General features: G+C 45.0%; 1 protein-coding gene across 1 annotated transcript in view; it reads left to right on the top strand.

Moving 5' to 3' along the window:
• The first annotated feature begins 7,128 nt into the window (after positions 1 to 7,128).
• The window catches only part of FAT4 (FAT atypical cadherin 4), a 143,029-nt gene continuing 130,910 nt past the window's right edge, over positions 7,129 to 19,247 (top strand). The window contains exon 1 of the mRNA XM_027456795.3: positions 7,129 to 12,789. Within this exon, the coding sequence (XP_027312596.3) occupies positions 7,507 to 12,789 (5,283 nt within the window). The 5' untranslated portion in view covers positions 7,129 to 7,506. The remainder of the gene's footprint in view (positions 12,790 to 19,247) is intronic.

The following is a 19,247-nucleotide window of genomic DNA, read 5'->3' as shown; positions in this document are numbered from 1 at the left end:
GAGTGATACAAACCTTCTGCTGCTATTTAGGCTCTTAAAATGGTATGCCAAGGAAATCAGAACAATAAAACTTCAATGAAAACAACAAGGACAACAAAAACAAAAACAGTAAAGAAACATTAGTAATACCCTGGATAATTCCTTTCTGTCTCCTGGCCAAATCAGATGTCCTTAGGAAGTGCCAGTGTCCTGTCTGGGAAGCAGAGGATTTCTATTTGTTTTGTGCTTTTCTATGGTTTTTATTTTGCTTTGTGTTTTGTTTTCAGAAGATACAATTGATGGGAATGTGGCCTTGAGAGGAATAGTGTTGAATTCTGCACCTGGATTGTAAGAATCTCTTTAAAAACCTTTACAAATGGGGCAGCTGCTGACTTCAGTAAGATTTAACCAACAACTAGACCATGGCTATTAAAAAAGAAGACATAATTTTGAAACAACAGTGCCACAGCCACCATATACAGTTAAGAACACTGCTGAACACTCTGGCTGTTAAAAGAAAAAGAAAACATACTGTTGCAGACAGATGTTGCAAAATAAATCTACTGGGCTTAAACCAGTATATTCCTAGGCTATAAAACATGGCTGGAAAAAACATTTTAATGTTTTTTCTCCAAACACTGCTGGTCTATTAAGTACTAAATATCAAAAAGGCCAATTCATCTCTCATTAGTGTGACTGGGAAGACAACTGAGAATTGAATCAGACTCAAAAGGGCTGATCCTGCTGTCCCTACCAAAGATGACATGATCCTCAGTAACACATTATGAATTATGCCAGCCTAAAATTTGCAGGGTGAGAGCAAAGAGGACTTGAGTCTTGTGGAGACTAAACAGGGGTATCAATAGCAAGGCTCTGTGATGAATTATTTTTATTTATTTATTTGTTTGTTTGTTTGTTTATTGTAAGGACACACTGCTTATAGTGACACATGAGTCATTGCAAGCTCCCCTGCAGCCTTGGTAGGACACAAGTGCCCTGCTTCCCTTTTTGTAAGGCAGAGAAGACAGCAGGGGCTGGGTAAGGGAATGAAGAAAAAGCAGACTTCTGTCAGCTGTTTTTGTAACCAGTGAAAAGCGTGTGTGCTTGTCAAGAATAATAACCTTGCCCACAACTGAAGATAGGGTTTCCCATATTTCCTATATCGCATCAGTTTGCAGAAGGATTTTCTGCATTGAGGTCATAGCTTTGAGCCCCATGAAAGTGTTTACAAAAGGGTATGAGTGGAGCTGATTATGCCAATCTAAGTCCCTAGGAGCCCAGGGTTTTCTAGGCATAATAGTAATCGCATATACTCACATCCATGGATTTTAATTAATTCCTTCAACCGACAATGAGTGGACCTCAGGAGATCCATGAATGCCATCTGAAAGTCCTTATGAAAGGCAATGGAAGAGAAACAACCCTCTTGTCAGGAGGTTTAAATTATCTACAATGACACTGCTGCCTCACTTGCTCATGCCTATGGGCTGGCTTGTGCTAATTCTACCTAGACTGTTGTCCACATTTGGCCACTTGTGTGCAGACCTTTGACTCCTCCTGTTTTTTTGGCAAAATGATAATAATGAAAAGGTTGTAATCAATAGTGATTGATTTAAATCAATATTGTTCTGCTTCAGTTACTGATAAACTTCTTCCTGAGGAAAATATTATATTGGTATGTCACAACCAAAAGCAATGGAGCAAACCTGTTTTTTTTCCCCCATATCTTCCCCTGATTGAAATACAAAATGGTGTTTCTAATTTGAATGAAGTTAGTCAAAGGAAGCAACAGATAAAAATCTCAGCAGAAGAACTGAAGAAGATTAGATTTACCCATTCATCAAGAGATTCTTCACCCTCTTAAGAAAAGGGTGTCTCAGATGAGGCAGAGGAATATGACAAGTAAATACAATTTCAGATAAAAAGCTAGGAAATCATGAAACTAAACAAGGGGGTGAGAGAACGTGGGAAATTGTCCTTTGCAACTGTGTATTAAAATAACTACAACAACAAAAATCCCAACATGTTTAATAGAACCCAGCGTAGCCATCAAGTTTTGTAGTGGGAAATTCGCAATTTTATTATAAGACCTAGAATTTCCTATCGCCATGCTGGTCTTGGGCCTGAAATAACACTGTGGGGGGGAAACAGATTCCAAAATGTGCCTGTGATAAAACTGTCTGAAAACTGATCTCTTGGTCTCCTTTGAGGATGTTCCCAATTCTCAAGCAACTTGGTTGTCATAGCACCTTCCATAAAGCTCTGCCAGAACATCGAAATATCACCTCTGAGGGAGGGGTTTTATGGGCTAATAAAACAAGCTGTCTTGGACTGTCATTAGGACGTGGAACATAGGCTTCAACAACAACAACAACAAATTATCAAATGTTGGTTTATGTGAGTAATGGCAAGGCTAGTCCTGTGGTAAAAGCTCCTGGAAAAACACACTCTGGAACAATGATGAAGAAACCATTTGCTTGCTTCAAACACAAAAAAGAGAGACATATAACAAAAACAATATTTACAGTACAATCAAGAACTGTAAGCTTGGCTTCTGCAGAATGCTTGACAAAGCACATGAAACTCTAGTGAGTTACAACTGGAAATCTACCCTTCACTGCCTGAAAACTTTCCCTCCCACAACATGACAAATTCAGAATGAAATTACTTCTTGAAGGGAGTGGTCATTGCTATAGAAAGCCTGAAGACTTCACTGGCCAGGCCAATTTGCCAGCATGACACAAGGATGGTGCTCGGTGGCCATGCGTGGTGGTGCCAGGGCACAATGCCAGCAAGGTGCCACCACCACCAGGTGAACGGTGGCTGAGGCTGCACTCCCCTGGTCCATCCCCAGGATAAACGGAGCTTAGGCAATTGACCTCAAATGTGGACCAGCAAATGCAGCTTGAATCTTAACCCCCACATCCAGTGCTAGTTTAGAAGCCTATAGCATATTTCAAGGTCATAAAATTAAGCTAACTGAATTCCGACATAGCACTAAGCCTAGAGGACAGCATGACTTAGAGAAATGACTGATACCTACTGAGAAAAAATATAATAATAAAATAAAAACAAATATTTTTGCTAACTGCTTTCAATGGTCTGAAAGATAGTGTCCATTCCTGGCAGCTGCTGTACACTCAAAATGTAATTATATGACTTGTCTCTTTTCCTGGCGTCTTATGACTGGGTACACAAATGTCAGTAAAGCTGCATTTAAAAAAAAAAAAAAAAGTGAAAAAAATATTAGAATAATTCTTGGCATGCAGGACCTGGATTGCTCATTTTAAAAGTCCTTGAACATATCAGTAAAATACTAAGAGACAGTTAAACAGTTAATAATGTACGTTCAGACAGGCTGGAAAGGACAAGCTGGTTAGTCTGTTGTCTGTCATACAGTCATGGAAGACTCTTGTGCTGGGTGAGGGCAGAATTCGAGCAATGAATGCCAAGTTGATTTGTGACACATTTTGATATAGGCTTTATCTAAGAAAAAAAAAAAAAAAAAAAAAAAAAAAAAAAAAAAAAAAACCACAACCAGACAAAATCACATAAAAATTGAGTTTGATACTAGTTTTGTGAGTAGTGATACTAGGGTTCTTTATAGCATTTAACTCAATCCCATGTGAATCCTAATAAAATATCTCTGCTCCGAGAGCAGACTGTGTTCAACAGGCTAACTTAACTGGACTGCTGGAATAGGACAAAAAAAAAAAAAAAAAGGAGGTATCCTTGTTCTACTAGGGTGTTTGTGGCAGCTCTGTCAGAAACCATCTAGTTTTGGTCAAATATCATTCTAGATCTTTATCAATGGTCTGGGAGAAAATTGAATTAATTTTGATAAAAATGTCAGAAAAATATGTGGTATAGCCAAATGGTAAGTCAGTTATGTCAGTTATTCTGACCAATCTGGAATGTTTTTCTGACTGAGGTATAGCCTACACCATATGAAAACATAAAAAGGAGTGGTAGCATCCCCACACAGCCTACTTTATCGGTTAGCCTCACTGAGCGGGGAGCTGAACTCAGAGCAGCATGCATGTCAGTCTGGTGTAACTCTATATGTATAGGAACAGGGAGCGTCAATCACACCAGCAGGACAGCCGAGGGTGCATCTCTGGGACAGGCTGGAAAAGATATCGGCCCCATTTCCTGACTACAAAGGTCCCGGTGCAGGGCTGACGATAAGAAAATGGATTCAGTTGCTGTATGTAGGAGTACAGGAATACCCTCCCGGAGCTGTGAGGTGAAATTTCCTTTATATATCATACGGGTGAAACTAGTGAAACCAGAAACTGCTTCCTGGGAAGACCCAGGCTGTCCTCTGAACAGCTTCCAGCTCCGCCACCCACCCTCACAGGAATGCCATTAGGCAGGCACAAAGATTGAGTTCTTCCGAAAAGGACTGACACCTCCTGCCATAAACGAAGCTGCAGCACACAGAGGATGGAAACGTGGGGGGATTCCAGATGCCTGCAAGGAATAGGGGAAATGCCCAGTGCCGAGTCCCTACTGAGGAGTAGGGTGCATCAAACAGGCAGAGCTTTTGTGGTCTTGCCTTCAGCACGGCAAGTGCAAAACACAGAGATAGATCCACCAGACCTGCTGAATCCATAGCTGGTTTCTACTTTGGCTGCAGGCTAAAATGCTCTCTTTCTTGTAATATCTGATCATAAGCCTGAGGCCTCTTAGGACTCTGTGTGATAAGAGGTACAGATGCAATCTGCATTTAGCTTACACAGGAAGGAAACATGTTTTATTTATTTTTATTTTTCCCTATAATGTGTTGCTCAAAAATATGAGTGCTTCTTATTTTATTCATCAGCTTCTGTGCTTTTGGTGCCTCCTTGCACAACATTTCAGCAGTATCACCGGCCACTTTTGGTAGCACAGCGTTGGCAACGCATGAAACGTGACAGCCAGATGTGCTGATCTGTTGACACCGGACCCTGTGAGGGCACTATTAAGGTTTTGCAGGGGAGTGTGAGCAGGACGGTGTGAGGATTAGATTGCTTTTCTGTATCTGGAGGTGAAACCCTGATGAAGTGTTGGGCTGTGTTATCAACAGGATTTTAGGCAACATGAAAAGTGCAAAATGACCTTTTCTTCACTTTATTTCTGTATTTACAAGGTTAAGAGTGGTGAAACACTTCCTAGAATAGCCTTAACGGTGTCTAAAGTTGTTATTATTTTTAATCTAAAAGGGGTCAATGCTTGCACTGGGCTTCAGGGAAGATTTTTTTTTTATTATTTATTACTTTTTGCTGAGGTTTAAGACCTTTTTTTTTTTTTTTCTCCAACTTTTTTCAAGTTAAGCAAAAAACTTTCTTGAAGTGCTCAGAACTGCAGTTGGTTGAAGCAGCTCAGGTAGCACAGGAGATGGCCGTGATTTCCACGAGCTTCAGTTATTTAGCGGCTTTCGTATGCCAACAAAATCATAGGTTTGTTTTAGTTTCAGGCTCAATAACAGGGACAAAAGCAACCAGGGGCAATAAATGATTTCTCTCCTGCTATATTGCTTCCTACCTTGGCGAGCTCCTCATAGCCACTCTTTCTCAAGGCAAGCTGGGGGGTCCTTGGTGCCGTCGGGATTGTTGTCATCTGAGCTGCTCGGCACGACCTGCATGCAGGGGAGGTGCTGGCTGTGATCCTGCGGCTGGCAAACGAGCTTTTCTCACTGGCTTTTCACTTCTGTCACAGGCTGTCTTTTCTACCGATGGCATGTAGAAGTAACAGCGTGTGTGTAACATTCACATCCGAGTCTTCGTATAAACAAATTGTTCATTTTTCAGGAGGCAAAATTAGGGGTAGTGACAGAGGAGAGAACTGAGCTGAAGGAATTTATTGTGCGGGTCCATTAACTCCTTTAAAACACATCCTGCTGACAGTGCCAGTGGCAGCACAGAAAGTTTTGTTTTGTTTTATATCTAGCATAGCTGCTCCAATTTCAACAGTTTTTTTTTCCTAGCCCTTAAAATAACTTTTTGCTAAAACTAAAATAAATATGTAAATTAATAATTGCCCTTAAACAATTTCATAACTTTGGATACATAAACTATTCCTAAAAATCTAATACAGCTGTTATAAGAATGTTATCAACGTGTTCTGCCTGAAGTTGTTTTGGTAATTAAAACTCAGCTGCAGAATTTAATCCAATTTTCTGTAAGCATTTTGATTGCAAAAACACTTTCTGAATCCTATGAAATTTAGAAGTGCTGAAACACTTCAAGAACATTTTTTTTTTTTTTAATGGTTGTGGGTGGCTGGTATCTAGAGATACACCAAGGATAGTTTTACATCCATAGGCACAAAAGGCTTAAGCAAATTCCGTTTCTGAAACAACTTGCTGATATTTAAAGTCATCATGTGAGATCAGCAACATAATTGCAACTATTAAACTGCAAGGCCTGTAACATTGCTATGGATATTGTTTCGTTTAGTATCATGAATAATTGCAAAATCTTGCATTTAATGTTTGTGCTTATACAATGGAAGAGGCACCTTCCGTTACTCCAGCACCTGGCATTGACGGGCATTCTTTGCAAGTGTGTGCGATAGCATAAACCTGGTGCTTTGAACTAGCTCCCCGTATATTCGCTTTCCTTCTGCTGTTCTTTTCCCTCGCTTCGGGCAGCGGCGGCCAGCGGGCAGCAGAGGGCGCTCGGGGAACGCGGTTGTGCGGGGCCCCCGCGCTGCCCCCCCCGCTCCGCCGGGACGGGACGGGACCGGGCTGGGACGGGGAAAAAGAGGAAAGGTAAGGGATGGGGAAGGGAAGGGAAATTATAAAAATAATAATAAGAGAAAAAAAAAAAGAAAAAATAAAAAGAAAAAAATAACAACAACAAAAAAAATAAAGTAAAGTAAGATGAAACAAAACGAAATAAAAGCAAACAAAGTAAAACAAAGTTAAATGACCCCCGAGCAGCCGCGGAGCGCTTCTGGCCGCCCCGCCACCCATGTCCTGGGGGTCCCCCGTTCCCCAGCCCGGTGCCCGATGCCCGATGCCGGGTGGGGTCGGTCCGTGCGCGCCCCCCCGGCGGTGCCCGCCTGCCCCAGGTGCCGTGCGGTGGGCGGGCGGCGGGCGGGGATGGAGGCGTTGCTCGGCGCCTGGCGGCCAATGGGCGGCGGGGGGGGAGCGGTCCCGGGCGTCAAGAGGGAAGGGGTCCATGAGCGCGCCGCAAAGTTGGGGCCGGGCGGCGGCAGCGGGCGGCGCGGCCGCGGGTTGCGGAGCCGGCTGGGGGGCGGCGGGGGCTCGGCAGCGTCTCCCGGACCGCCGCTGGGCGCTCGGGCCGGGCATGGAGGAAGCAGCGGCGGCGGCGGGGCGGCCGCTGCTGAGCAGCTTCGGCGGCCGCTGCTGAGCGGCGATGCGGAGCGCAGCCCCCGGCCGGCCCCCGGCCCCCGAGCGGCGGCGGCGGGCGCAGGAGGAGCGGCGCGGCCCCTGAGCGCGGCGCCGGGCGGGCAGGGCGAGCGGAGCCTCGCGGGGAGGGAGCGAGGGAAGGGGCGCGGAGCGGCGCCCCCCCGGTCGCCATGGGCCGCCCCGCCGCCGGCCGCGGGGCCCCGCCGCTGCTGCTGCCGCTGCTGCTGCCGCTGCTGCCGCTGGGCGCCGCCGCCGAGCCCCGGCAGGTCTTCCAGGTGCTGGAGGAGCAGCCGGCGGGCACCTGGGTGGGCACCATCGCCACCCGGCCCGGCTTCACCTACCGGCTGAGCGAGCGCCATGCCCTCTTCGCCATCAACGCCACGTCGGGCGCCCTGCACACCCGCGCCACCATCGACCGCGAGAGCCTGGCCAGCGCCGTGGTGGACCTGGTGGTGCTCTCCAGCCAGCCCACCTACCCCAGCGAGGTGCGTGTGCTGGTGCTCGACCTCAACGACAACGCGCCCGTCTTCCCCGACCCCTCCATCGTGGTGACGTTCAAGGAGGACACGGGCAGCGGGCGGCAGCTCATCCTCGACACGGCCACCGACGCCGACAGCGGCACCAACGGCGTGGACCACAGCTCCTACCGCATCGTGGCCGGCAACGAGGGGGGACGGTTCCGGCTCAACGTCACCCTCAACCCCAGCGGCGAAGGAGCTTTCTTGCACCTGGTTTCCAGGGGTGGGCTGGACCGTGAGGCCACCCCCTCTTACCAGCTGCTGGTGCAGGTGGAGGACAAGGGCGAGCCCCGGCGCCGCGGGTACCTGCAGGTGAACGTCACTGTGCAGGACATCAATGACAACCCGCCCATCTTCAGCCAGACCCTTTACCAGGCACGTGTTCCTGAGGATGCACCCGTCGGGGCCAGCGTTCTCCAGGTGGCAGCAACTGATGCTGATGAAGGCACCAACGCTGACATCCGCTACCGGCTGGAAGGAGGTGATGGTGGCGGCGGTGGTGGGGAGGGGGCTGGCAGCCTCCCGTTCGAGGTGGACCCCGAGAGCGGGGTGATCCGCATCCGGGAGCGCTTGGACTATGAGACGCGCCAGCAGTACTCGCTGACGGTGCAGGCCACGGACCGGGGGGTGCCTGCACTGAGTGGCCGTGCCGAGGCCCTCATCCGCCTGCTGGACGTTAATGACAACGAGCCCCGGGTGAAGTTTCGCTACTTCCCGGCCACCTCCCGCTTTGCTTCCGTGGATGAGAACGCAGCCCCTGGCACCGTGGTGGCCCTGCTGACGGTGAGCGATGCCGACTCCCCTGCTGCCAACGGGAACATCTCCGTGTCCATCCTGGCGGGCAACGAGCAGCGGCACTTTGAGGTGCACAGCAGCAAGGTACCCAACCTCAGCCTTATCAAGGTAGCAGCTGCGCTGGACCGGGAGCGCATCCCTGCCTATAACCTGACGGTGGCGGTGGCTGATAATTATGGGGCCCCGCCGCCACCCCCGGGTTCCCCCACTTCTTCCTTTTCCTCCGATGGGGTGGTGGCAGCTCCTGTGAGCCGCTCGTCGGTGGCTAGCCTGGTGATCTTTGTGAATGACATTAATGACCACCCCCCTGTCTTTGGGCAGTCGGTGTACAGGGTGAACATCAGCGAGGAGGTGCCGCTGGGCAGCTACGTGCGGGGCCTGAGCGCCACAGACCGTGACTCAGGCCTCAATGCCAACCTCAAGTACAGCATCGTCTCGGGCAACGAGCTTGGCTGGTTCCGCATCAGCGAGCACAGTGGGCTGGTCACCACGGCTGGCCCCGAGGGTGGCACCGCTGGGCATGCTGCGGGTGTATCCCCCTCTGTTGGGCTGGACCGAGAGACAGCTTCTGAGGTGGTGCTCAATATCAGTGCCCGTGACCAGGGGGTGCAGCCCAAGTTCTCCTACGCGCAGCTGGTGGTGACCATCCTGGATGTCAATGACAACAAGCCTCGCTTCAGCCAGCCTGAGGGCTACCAGGTGTCCCTGGCTGAGAACTCCCCGTCAGGAACTGAGCTGCTGGTCCTGAGCGCCACAGATGGGGACCTGGGGGACAATGGGACTGTCCGCTTCTCCCTGCAGGAAGCTGAGCCAGCAGTGGCAGCGGTTGGCCCACCCTTGGTGTCCCCTCGCAGGATCTTTCGCTTGGACCCGGTGTCGGGCAAGCTCAGCACCATCTCACAGCTGGACAGGGAGGAGCAGGCTCACTTTTCCCTGCAGGTCCTGGCTACTGATTTGGGTTCTCCTCCCCTTTTTTCAGTAGCTCGGGTTAACGTGAGCCTCCTGGATGTGAATGACAACAGCCCCGTGTTTTATCCTGTCCAGTATTTTGCCCATATCCAGGAAAATGAGCCAGCTGGAACCTATGTAACCACGGTGTCTGCCACTGACCCTGATCTGGGACCCAATGGGACTGTTAAGTACAGTATCTCAGCTGGAGATACCTCCAGGTTTCAGGTCCATGGCCTGACGGGGGTCATCACAACTAAAATAGCTCTTGACAGGGAGGAGAAAACTGCTTACCAGTTGCAGATTGTGGCCACTGATGGTGGTCATCTGCAGTCACAGAACCAGGCCATTGTCACCATCACTGTGTTGGACACTCAGGACAATCCACCTGTTTTCAGCCAGGGCATGTACAGTTTTGTTGTATTTGAAAATGTTGCTCTGGGTTACCATGTAGGTACTGTTTTTGCTTCCACCATGGACCTCAACACCAATATCAGTTACCTTATTACAACAGGTGACCAAAGGGGCATGTTTGCCATCAACAGAGCGACGGGGCAGATCACCACAGCCAGTATTATTGATAGGGAAGAGCAAGCGTTTTACCAGCTGAAAGTGGTGGCTAGTGGTGGGGCGATAACTGGAGACACCCTGGTCAATATAACAGTCAAAGATTTAAATGACAATTCCCCGCACTTTATTCATGCGGTGGAAAGTGTAAATGTGGTTGAAAACTGGAAAGCTGGGCATACCATATTCCAGGCTAAAGCTCTTGATCCTGATGAAGGTGTTAATGGCATGGTTCTTTACAGCCTTAAGCAAAACCCAAAGGGCTTGTTTTCAATCAATGAACAAACAGGTGCTATAAGCTTAATAGGACCACTGGACATAAATGCTGGGTCTTACCAGGTTGAAATCCTGGCCTCGGATATGGGAGTGCCACAGCTGTCCTCTAATTTTATCCTGACCGTCTCTGTCCATGATGTGAATGATAACCCTCCTGTGTTTGACCAGCTTTCCTATGAAATCACTATTTTGGAGTCAGAGCCTGTGAATTCCCGGTTTTTCAAGGTGCAGGCTTCTGACAAAGACTCAGGAGTGAACGGTGAGATAGCTTATAGCATAATTGAAGGAAATACTGGGGATGCCTTTGGCATTTTCCCAGATGGACAGCTGTATATAAAGAGTGAACTGGACCGTGAGCTTCAGGAAAGATATGTGTTACTGGTTGTTGCCTCTGATAGGGCGGTAGAACCGCTCAATGCTACTGTGAACGTTACGGTAATTCTGGAGGATGTAAATGATAACAGGCCATTGTTCAACAGTACCAACTATGTGTTTTACTTTGAAGAGGAGCAGAGGGGTGGTTCATATGTGGGTAAAATAAATGCTGTAGACAAAGACTTTGGGCCAAATGGTGAAGTCAGGTACTCTTTTGAGCATATGCAACCAGATTTCGAGCTGAACACAGTGACTGGGGAAATAAGAAGCACTCACCAATTTGACAGGGAAGCTCTTATGAGGCAGCGGGGAGCTGCGGTATTTAGTCTTACAGTAATAGCAACAGATCAGGGGTTGCCAAAGCCTCTAAAGGATCAGGCAACTGTACAAATCTACATGAAAGACATCAATGATAATGCCCCCAAATTTTTGAAAGATCTCTACCAAGCTACAATATCAGAATTGGCAGCAAATCTAACGCAAGTTCTGAGGGTTTCTGCCTCAGATGTTGATGAAGGGAATAATGGATTGATTCACTATTCTGTAATCAAGGGAAATGAAGAAAAACAGTTTGCAATAGATAGCAGCACAGGCCAGGTGACCTTAGTAGGCAAGCTAGATCATGAAGCTACTGCATCTTATTCTCTCATCATCCAAGCAGTAGACTCTGGAACAGTTTCCCTAAGTTCAACTTGCACGTTGAGCATTGATGTATTGGATGAGAATGACAACAGTCCTTCCTTCCCTAAATCAACTTTGTTAGTGGATGTCTTGGAAAACATGAGAGTTGGTGAACTTGTTTCCTCTGTCACTGCCACTGACTCTGATTCAGGTGACAATGCTGACCTCCATTATAGCATTACAGGGACAAACAATCACGGGACCTTTAGTATCAGTCCCAACACTGGTAGTATTTTTCTTGCAAAGAAATTGGACTTTGAGACGCAGTCATTGTATAAGCTAAATATAACAGCAAAAGACCACGGAAGGCCGCCACGGTCATCTACAATGTCAGTGGTAATACATGTTAGGGATTTTAACGACAACCCTCCTAATTTTCCTCCAGGGGACATTTTTAAATCCATTATTGAGAACATACCTGTTGGTAGTTCTGTCATTTCTGTGACTGCTCATGACCCAGATGCGGATATTAATGGGCAGTTGACATACGCAATCATTCAACAGATGCCGAGAGGTAATCATTTCCGTATAGATGAAGTCAGAGGAACAATATTTACCAATGCTGAAATTGATCGTGAGTTTGCTAATCTCTTTGAGTTAACAGTCAAAGCCACTGATCAGGCTGTTCCTGTGGAGTCCAGGCGATTTGCCTTGAAGAACGTGACCATTTTAGTGACGGATCAAAATGACAATGTTCCTGTGTTCATATCGCAAAACGCTCTTGCAGCTGACCCTTCGGTTGTGATCGGTTCGATCCTAACGACAATTATTGCTGCAGATCCTGATGAGGGCGCCAATGGAGAGGTGGAATATGAAATAATCAATGGAGATACCGAAACCTTCATTGTGGATCGCTATAGCGGAGACCTAAGAGTAGCATCAGCTTTGGTGCCCTCTCAGCTAATATACAATCTCATAGTTTCTGCCACGGATCTCGGCCCTGAAAGGAGGAAATCTACCACTGAAATGACTATAATTCTGCAAGGGGTTGATGGGCCTATTTTCACCCAGCCAAAATACATAACCATCTTAAAAGAAGGTGAGCCTATTGGGACAAACGTGATATCTATAGAAGCGGCTAGTCCGCGGGGTTCTGAGGCCCAGGTGGAATATTACATTGTGTCCGTCCGGTGCGAAGACAAGAGCCTGGGGCGCCTCTTCACCATCGGGCGCCATACCGGTGTCATCCAGACTGCTGCCATTTTGGACAGGGAGCAAGGAGCGCGCCTATACTTGGTGGATGTTTATGCCATTGAAAAGTCGTCAGTTTTGCCCCGCACGCAACGAGCAGAGGTATAGCTTTTATTCAGTAATTATGTGTTTGCTCTCTAAACAAGCTGTTTAACGTATTTGGTTTTAATTGAGTATTTTATAAATATTAGTGCACAGCAGAACACCTGAATGCTAAGACTGCTGATTCATTAATTAGAGAAAACCTTTCAGCCTGTATACTTCAAACATTTTTATTTATTTATTTATTTTCCCTTGAAGCTGCCTCTCTAGGAATTTCAGAGAGGATTGGCCATAGTGCTCAAATATGACTACTATAGACATAACATTGGCCAAATACATTTTGGGTACTGAATGCTTTAGGTCCTAAAAGCTTTAATCACAGGCATATCATGAGTTTTGCACACCTTCTCATTTTAGCAATCATTAATTATTTTAAGTCTTTGTATTCCTGTGTGAGTTACAACCAAAATACTGATGTGATTACAGTAATGAAAGATGTTGAAGATTGGCCAGGAGGGGATTGCTCTCTGAACAGTTCATTTAGTGTCTCCAGCCTGCCTTGTGGTTTTCCTGGTGAAGCCCCTCAGACAGATCTCCACATGCATCTCTAATCTACCGTTACTTCTTTACCAGCACAGATGAGCATGAAAATGCTCTTGTTTCTCTTCTCTAGTGTGACAGACTGAAAAAGTGTAACAGTTTAGCAGGCACCTTTCCTTATTAGAAAGCAATTTGCTTTGGCGTTGACTCGAGGGTCTTTAAATGTGCTCTATATCACTAGCTTGAGCAGCAAACAGGTTTGAGACATCAGCAGTGAAGTGCAAGTATTTTAATTGCCACGGAGTATGGCAATTGGATGACAGAGCTGAAATTTTACACCATTCTTGCCGTATTGCACGTGAAGACTGAGAGACCTGTTGTGAAAGGGAGCCTTGTGTTTGGTTTAGCTTGCACCACATTATGGAGATGCCTTCTGTGCTTTGTTATGAGTCATTTAACTTGCACTCGCTGGAAGTTTGGGTCTGGCACCACTGAGTGTGTCAGCCAGTGGGGGATGCTGGAAGTACAGTGGTTCAACCATTTCCCCCTCCAGCTAAGCCCATTACCTCAGTATTGCATAGCCTCGTGTGTCCCAGGTGTTACCCCCATCTATATTTCCACTTCAGAATTATGTCTTTGTCTTGAGTCACCAAGGTGCTTTTTTTTTTTTTTTTTTTGATTTTAGCAGATGGGGTATTTCTAATTCTTGCTTGACACATGTAGCTTCTTCTCTTGTCACTTTCTTTGTTGTTGTTTTTATTGCACTGTAGGTATGGTCTGTATAGGTACGTAACCTGACTTTCCTGTACTGACAGTGATTAATGCTTTGTAAAGCACTGTTGTCAGACAGGGAATCTGAGCAGAACTCAAAGATTTCTCAGTGTGTATGAGTGAATTTATCTCAGCAGCATATGTGCTGTTTGCTGTTGATTATTGTTTTGAAGTGTATCGGAACATGACCTGTTTGACTGCTGCTGCTGGTTTATATAGTATGCTGTTTTTATGGGAAGATTTCTGTCACACTAGTGCCTGCATCCCTGCTAGCAATTTGTAAAAGATAAAAGCAAAAACTGATTAAAAAAAAAAAAGAACTATTAGTTACATTTTGTCTTGATGGACAGTTATTTTAAGGGTTAAGCCTTTGTCAGTGAGCTTTTGGATCGCGATCCTGCAGCTTGGAGTCTGCCCATATGACTGAAGAGTTTCTTGACTGAAGGGGGACTCACAGGAGACCCTATGGTTGCAATAGGCTCACACATTGTAAAAGTATTTAATATGAATATTTGGTGAGCAGCGAAAAGAACAACTATTGAAACTTTAAACAAATTTTACATTGTTGAATACAAACCACTCCTGAAATCAAAAACAAATGTTTTATTCTGTAAAGAATATTGAAAGCAATGGTTGGGAGCTAGGATTTCATATTATTACTTACATGTTTATAGCTTCTTAAATGCGTCTTTTCCCAAACATAATTAGTGTACAGTGCTTCTTTAGAAATATATTATAAATTATAATCAGCTATCAACCTTAAAAAACATAACCATATGCAGTATTTCTCTTGACTGATTTAATTTCTCTGCAATGGCTTTTTCTGCCCTGCACTTGAACAAGAACTACTACAGTGAAATTCCTTGCATAAGCTGCCTGTCAGTGGGTGCTGAATAAGCAATGCAGGTTTTTTCCACGTTGCTTATGGATGTTAATTTTTTTGCTCACTGGGACAGTGGTTTGATGAAATGGGTGTGCTCGATACAGTCTTAGAGTTTACTGCCAATCTTTTATATGAAACAGCTGATACCCAAGTAGATGACTAGTATCTTTTACCTTTAAAAACCCGCCTTAAAATGCACTCATGCTACAGTCTTTATGCATCAATTCTATAATCCAGAAGCTTTAATGTTTTCCTTCAGCTCTGATTTTTATGGTGATGGTTCACAGAACACAGACGAGGGATAGTGAATGTGCATGAACCTGTAGAGGTTATAAACCCACAAAACCTAAGTGTTCTTTCACACATAATGTCTTCAACTTCTTTAACATTTACATGACAAAATGAGGACTGACCAATTTTGGATTCCCCTGTGAGAAGCAGGTTATAAAGCATTTCTCTACACACACAGACAAAGCATAATGGGTCTGGCTGGTATCACAATACCCGACAGTTTTTAAGCAGATAGCTGTTATGAGAAAAACCTCGAGTGTTGTGCATTATCTTTCTTCCTTCTCATACAGCGTGTTGTTTTGCTGTTGCATCTGGTTAAGGAGGAGGGAAAGAGCAGCAATAGGTTATGCTTAATAACTTTCTATTCTTACTGCCTGTAGCACCTTCTGCCCCGATACCAGACATCATCCTAATTAGAGCGTGGCATGTGAGTGAACCAGAGAGCACTTAGAGCCACTCAGCAAGAAGTTGTTATTCCGTCTTTTTTCTAACTTAGGCTTTAGGAATGGTTTTGGGTGGCAGGCACCTGGTGTGAAGTAGGGTTTTTTGCAGCTTCAAAGCAATGACTAGGCATTGTCTAAGAAGAGCAGGCTTGTGTGAAACCACTTATAAAATAAGTGAATCCTTGTCCTTGGGAAATGACATTTTTTTTTTTTTTTTTTTAAGATTCTGTTATTAAACTCTTTCTTTCTTTTTATAGTATCAACTGTATTGAAATGATCTACTCAGTGCTCCAACTGAAAAAGTCTCTCCCACCTTTCACATCCATCCCTGGGGTTTTCCCTATATGATCCCACTATAGAGCCATTCATTGCATAGCTATCTGGTTTGTACTCTACCCCTTTCTGAAGAGAGGGTCCAAGGTAAGAGCTATGCATTGGCTGAATCCCCACATAAAGCAGCTGAAAGTGTAGACTTGCATTCTTTTCAGTAAACCAGGTAAACAAGCTAAGAACTCTTTGCCTCAGTTTCTTTTTTGAGGTGACAAGTGATAGGACGTAAGACAATGGTGTCAAACAAGGGGAGGCTTAGATTGGATATTGGGAGGAATTTTTTCATGGGAGGGGGTGGTCAGACGTTGGAATGGGCTGCCCAGGGCAGTGGTGGAGTCACCATCTCTGGAGGTATTTAAGAGCCACATGGTGTGGCGCTTAGGAACATGGTTTAGTGGTGGACTTGGTTGTGCTAGCTGATGGCTGGACTTGATGATCTTAAGGGTATTTTCCAACCTATATGATTCTATGATTTACAGTTCGTGGATTTTTTAGCACTTAGGTCTCATAGTTGTGCATAATTCTGTGCTCGTTATTGCCATATGGAAAGAGAAGTGTGAGTTTTTTGGGAAAATGCAGGTCATGAGGTAACGTTTATGCTCAAAGTACTACATAGTTTGAGATTTGCAAGGAAAACAAATGCTTATTCCATTGTATTTTACAGGCAATTTGTGTAATTTTGGATAGTTATTAAATTTGAAAGCTGTTTTATTATTTTGATTTAGCCTAGTGACAAACCAGATTATTTGACATTGTATGAGTGTTCTGTGATCAATCTTTTTTTTTTTTTTTCCCTACTTGTATTAGTTGTTAGGTGTTGCATTGCTCTTTGAGAGAAAAATAATGTAGGTGTCCCGAAGAGAGCCCTTCTGTTTGCTATTTTATGTCTTTTAACATACTTGTGCTGGAAAAAAACAAAGAAACAAAAAACAAATGCTTAGCTCCTTTCTCCTGGCTTTCTAACATAAAATCTCTTTTAACCTCTTCCAGCAAGGATGAGGATTTCACCATCGTGATCCTATATATGTTACAGAGTGACTAATGCGTATGGGTATCACTGGAAAAGCATGTGATTATATTCAGTCTTGCCTTCCAAAGCAGTCGTGTGGTGTATGTTATTTTAGGGGATTGTATGTTGTAATCTGTGTCTGGGGTGGCAGTAATGCAAGGAACCTATGGACGATGTTGTTATCTGTGCCATGTTACTAGGGATTAAGCAGAATTAGACAGAATCTTAGTTTGCATGTTTAACCCTTAAATGAACAGATTCCTTGGGAGGAGTAATGAGCTGGCTAGGGACCATCAGTGCTAATGTGTCTGTCATGTGTTAGCAGGAGGAGGGTAACAGTTGGGGTGTTGGACTAGTTCAGTCCTTTTATCAGACAAGATATGGGGATTTCAGACAACGCAGACTGCTGGCATGGTAAAGGTCTGGAAATTAATGGAGGCAGGCAGGCTGTGTAGCAATCTCCCTCTGGAAAGAAATTCATAGCACATTTTACCATGACTCTGTGTGAACTGCAGCTACAGCCATAAAACCCTAGCTGCATAGTGTAATTAGTTTGTGCAGCTTTCACTCAGCCCAGCCTAGGTGCTGTGGCTTAGCTAGCTCTGGGTCACTGCAGCACCACGTGGGTCCTTGCTCAAGTGAGATGGAGGGCTTCAAAAGCGTCTCCTCTGTTTCGTGTATATTGTGCAGAGCTCCAGAAACCCAATGGGAAGGAAAGTGATACTAAGCAGGAATGACAGGATACATTGGAGAAGATGCAGGCAGAGCCATAGGAGCATTCTTGTCTCCCTCCTGTTTAGGTTGGAGGCTGCTTCAGAGATGTGTAGGTGCTGCCAGGGTTGCACATGGCCTAGAGTTAATATCTCTCCCAGGGAGTGAAAGGTGTGAATTGGTGGGGCAAGCAAAACATTGAAGGTGTTACTTCTGTAACAGAGCTGGCCAAGGATGGAGGGCTTTAAACTTAGAGAATTTGAACCATTTTACTAAGTCTTATCTGGCTTGTCTCTGTATTTACCAGTGCAAATGGGAACAATGGAGTACTCCCTGTATTCATACTATTTATAAGTCATTTTATTCTTTAATGATACATGGCACGTTAATTGTAGCTTGACAAAGGAAACTACTTATGAAACATTTGAGTAAACAATGAAAATCGGCCTTCTTGTCCATGTTCCAAAACCCTTTTTTTTTTTTTTTTTCTTTTTTTCCCTAGTACTGGTATTACTGATGCTGAGAAATCTGGAACTAAAGGTATTGCTGTCACTTGCACTGATCTTAAAAAAGGGATCTATAAGCTCTCCTTGAACTAGTGTGAGATGGATGTGACTTATGTTGAAAACTGTTCCAAACCAATTAGTGGGTTTCAATTCAAAGCTTTTAATCTTCTCTCATTTCTTTATTGATTCTGCCTTTCTACATTTTCTCAATATCTAGAGTTTCTAATTTCTTTGCTGTTTTTGCAGCTTTGGGGCATTCTTGCATGTGAGGTCACTTCATAATTTTTATGTTAAAAATCACTAGACTTTAAAAACAACATTCTTTATTATGGAAAATATTTTTCATGTGTCTCTAATGCAAACATTAGAAATAATGGCTCACAACCAGTGTGAAACGTTTGTGTGCTTATTTTTGCTAAGTGTTAAATTCTTCATACAAATCTCTGAATGATTCTTAGGTTCTAGTGATGGTAATTAGCAAGTCCTTTTCCACGTAAAATGATACCCCCCAACCTTGATGGAGTGCAGGTTTCTTTCTAAATGCTAGTGTTATGTGAAACAATCGGTGGCTGTTCATTTTGGAGAACTTCAGAATTTAGGCACCTCAGCATGCCTGCCCTCTTGGTGTCTCCAGCTCTCATCCCCAGCTTTGCTGCAGTAAGACTATGTTGCTGTTGGCTCCTTAAATCTTTGTTATTGTCTCCGCCTGTTTCCTGAGTGTATCTTGAACTTTGAAGTAGAGAGTGCCGCACCTCATCAGAGGATGGTTCGTACCCTCTTGACTGATGGAAAGAGGCTCCAGAAGTCTTTGTGGTCTTTTAGGTGTGTTTTTTTCTTCTTTTTTTTTAGGTCAGGGCTGAATGTTGTTAAAACACCACTCCAAGGGCTATTCTTTCCCTCTCCATAACAAAGTGCCTGTTTTGTGTATATCAAAGCAACCCTGGAGCATGACATAGCTATACTAGTGTAGTTTGTTTTAGCTGTGTCTAGACTAGGGAGTAGCATTACCGTTAACTCAGTTTGGTTTGTTACCC

The sequence above is a fragment of the Anas platyrhynchos genome, chromosome 4 (genome assembly GCF_047663525.1).
Source record: "Anas platyrhynchos isolate ZD024472 breed Pekin duck chromosome 4, IASCAAS_PekinDuck_T2T, whole genome shotgun sequence".
In the NCBI taxonomy this organism is placed as follows: Eukaryota; Metazoa; Chordata; class Aves; order Anseriformes; family Anatidae; genus Anas; species Anas platyrhynchos.
Note: the sequence above shows the minus strand (reverse complement) of the source record. Positions and strands in the feature narration are given on the sequence as shown.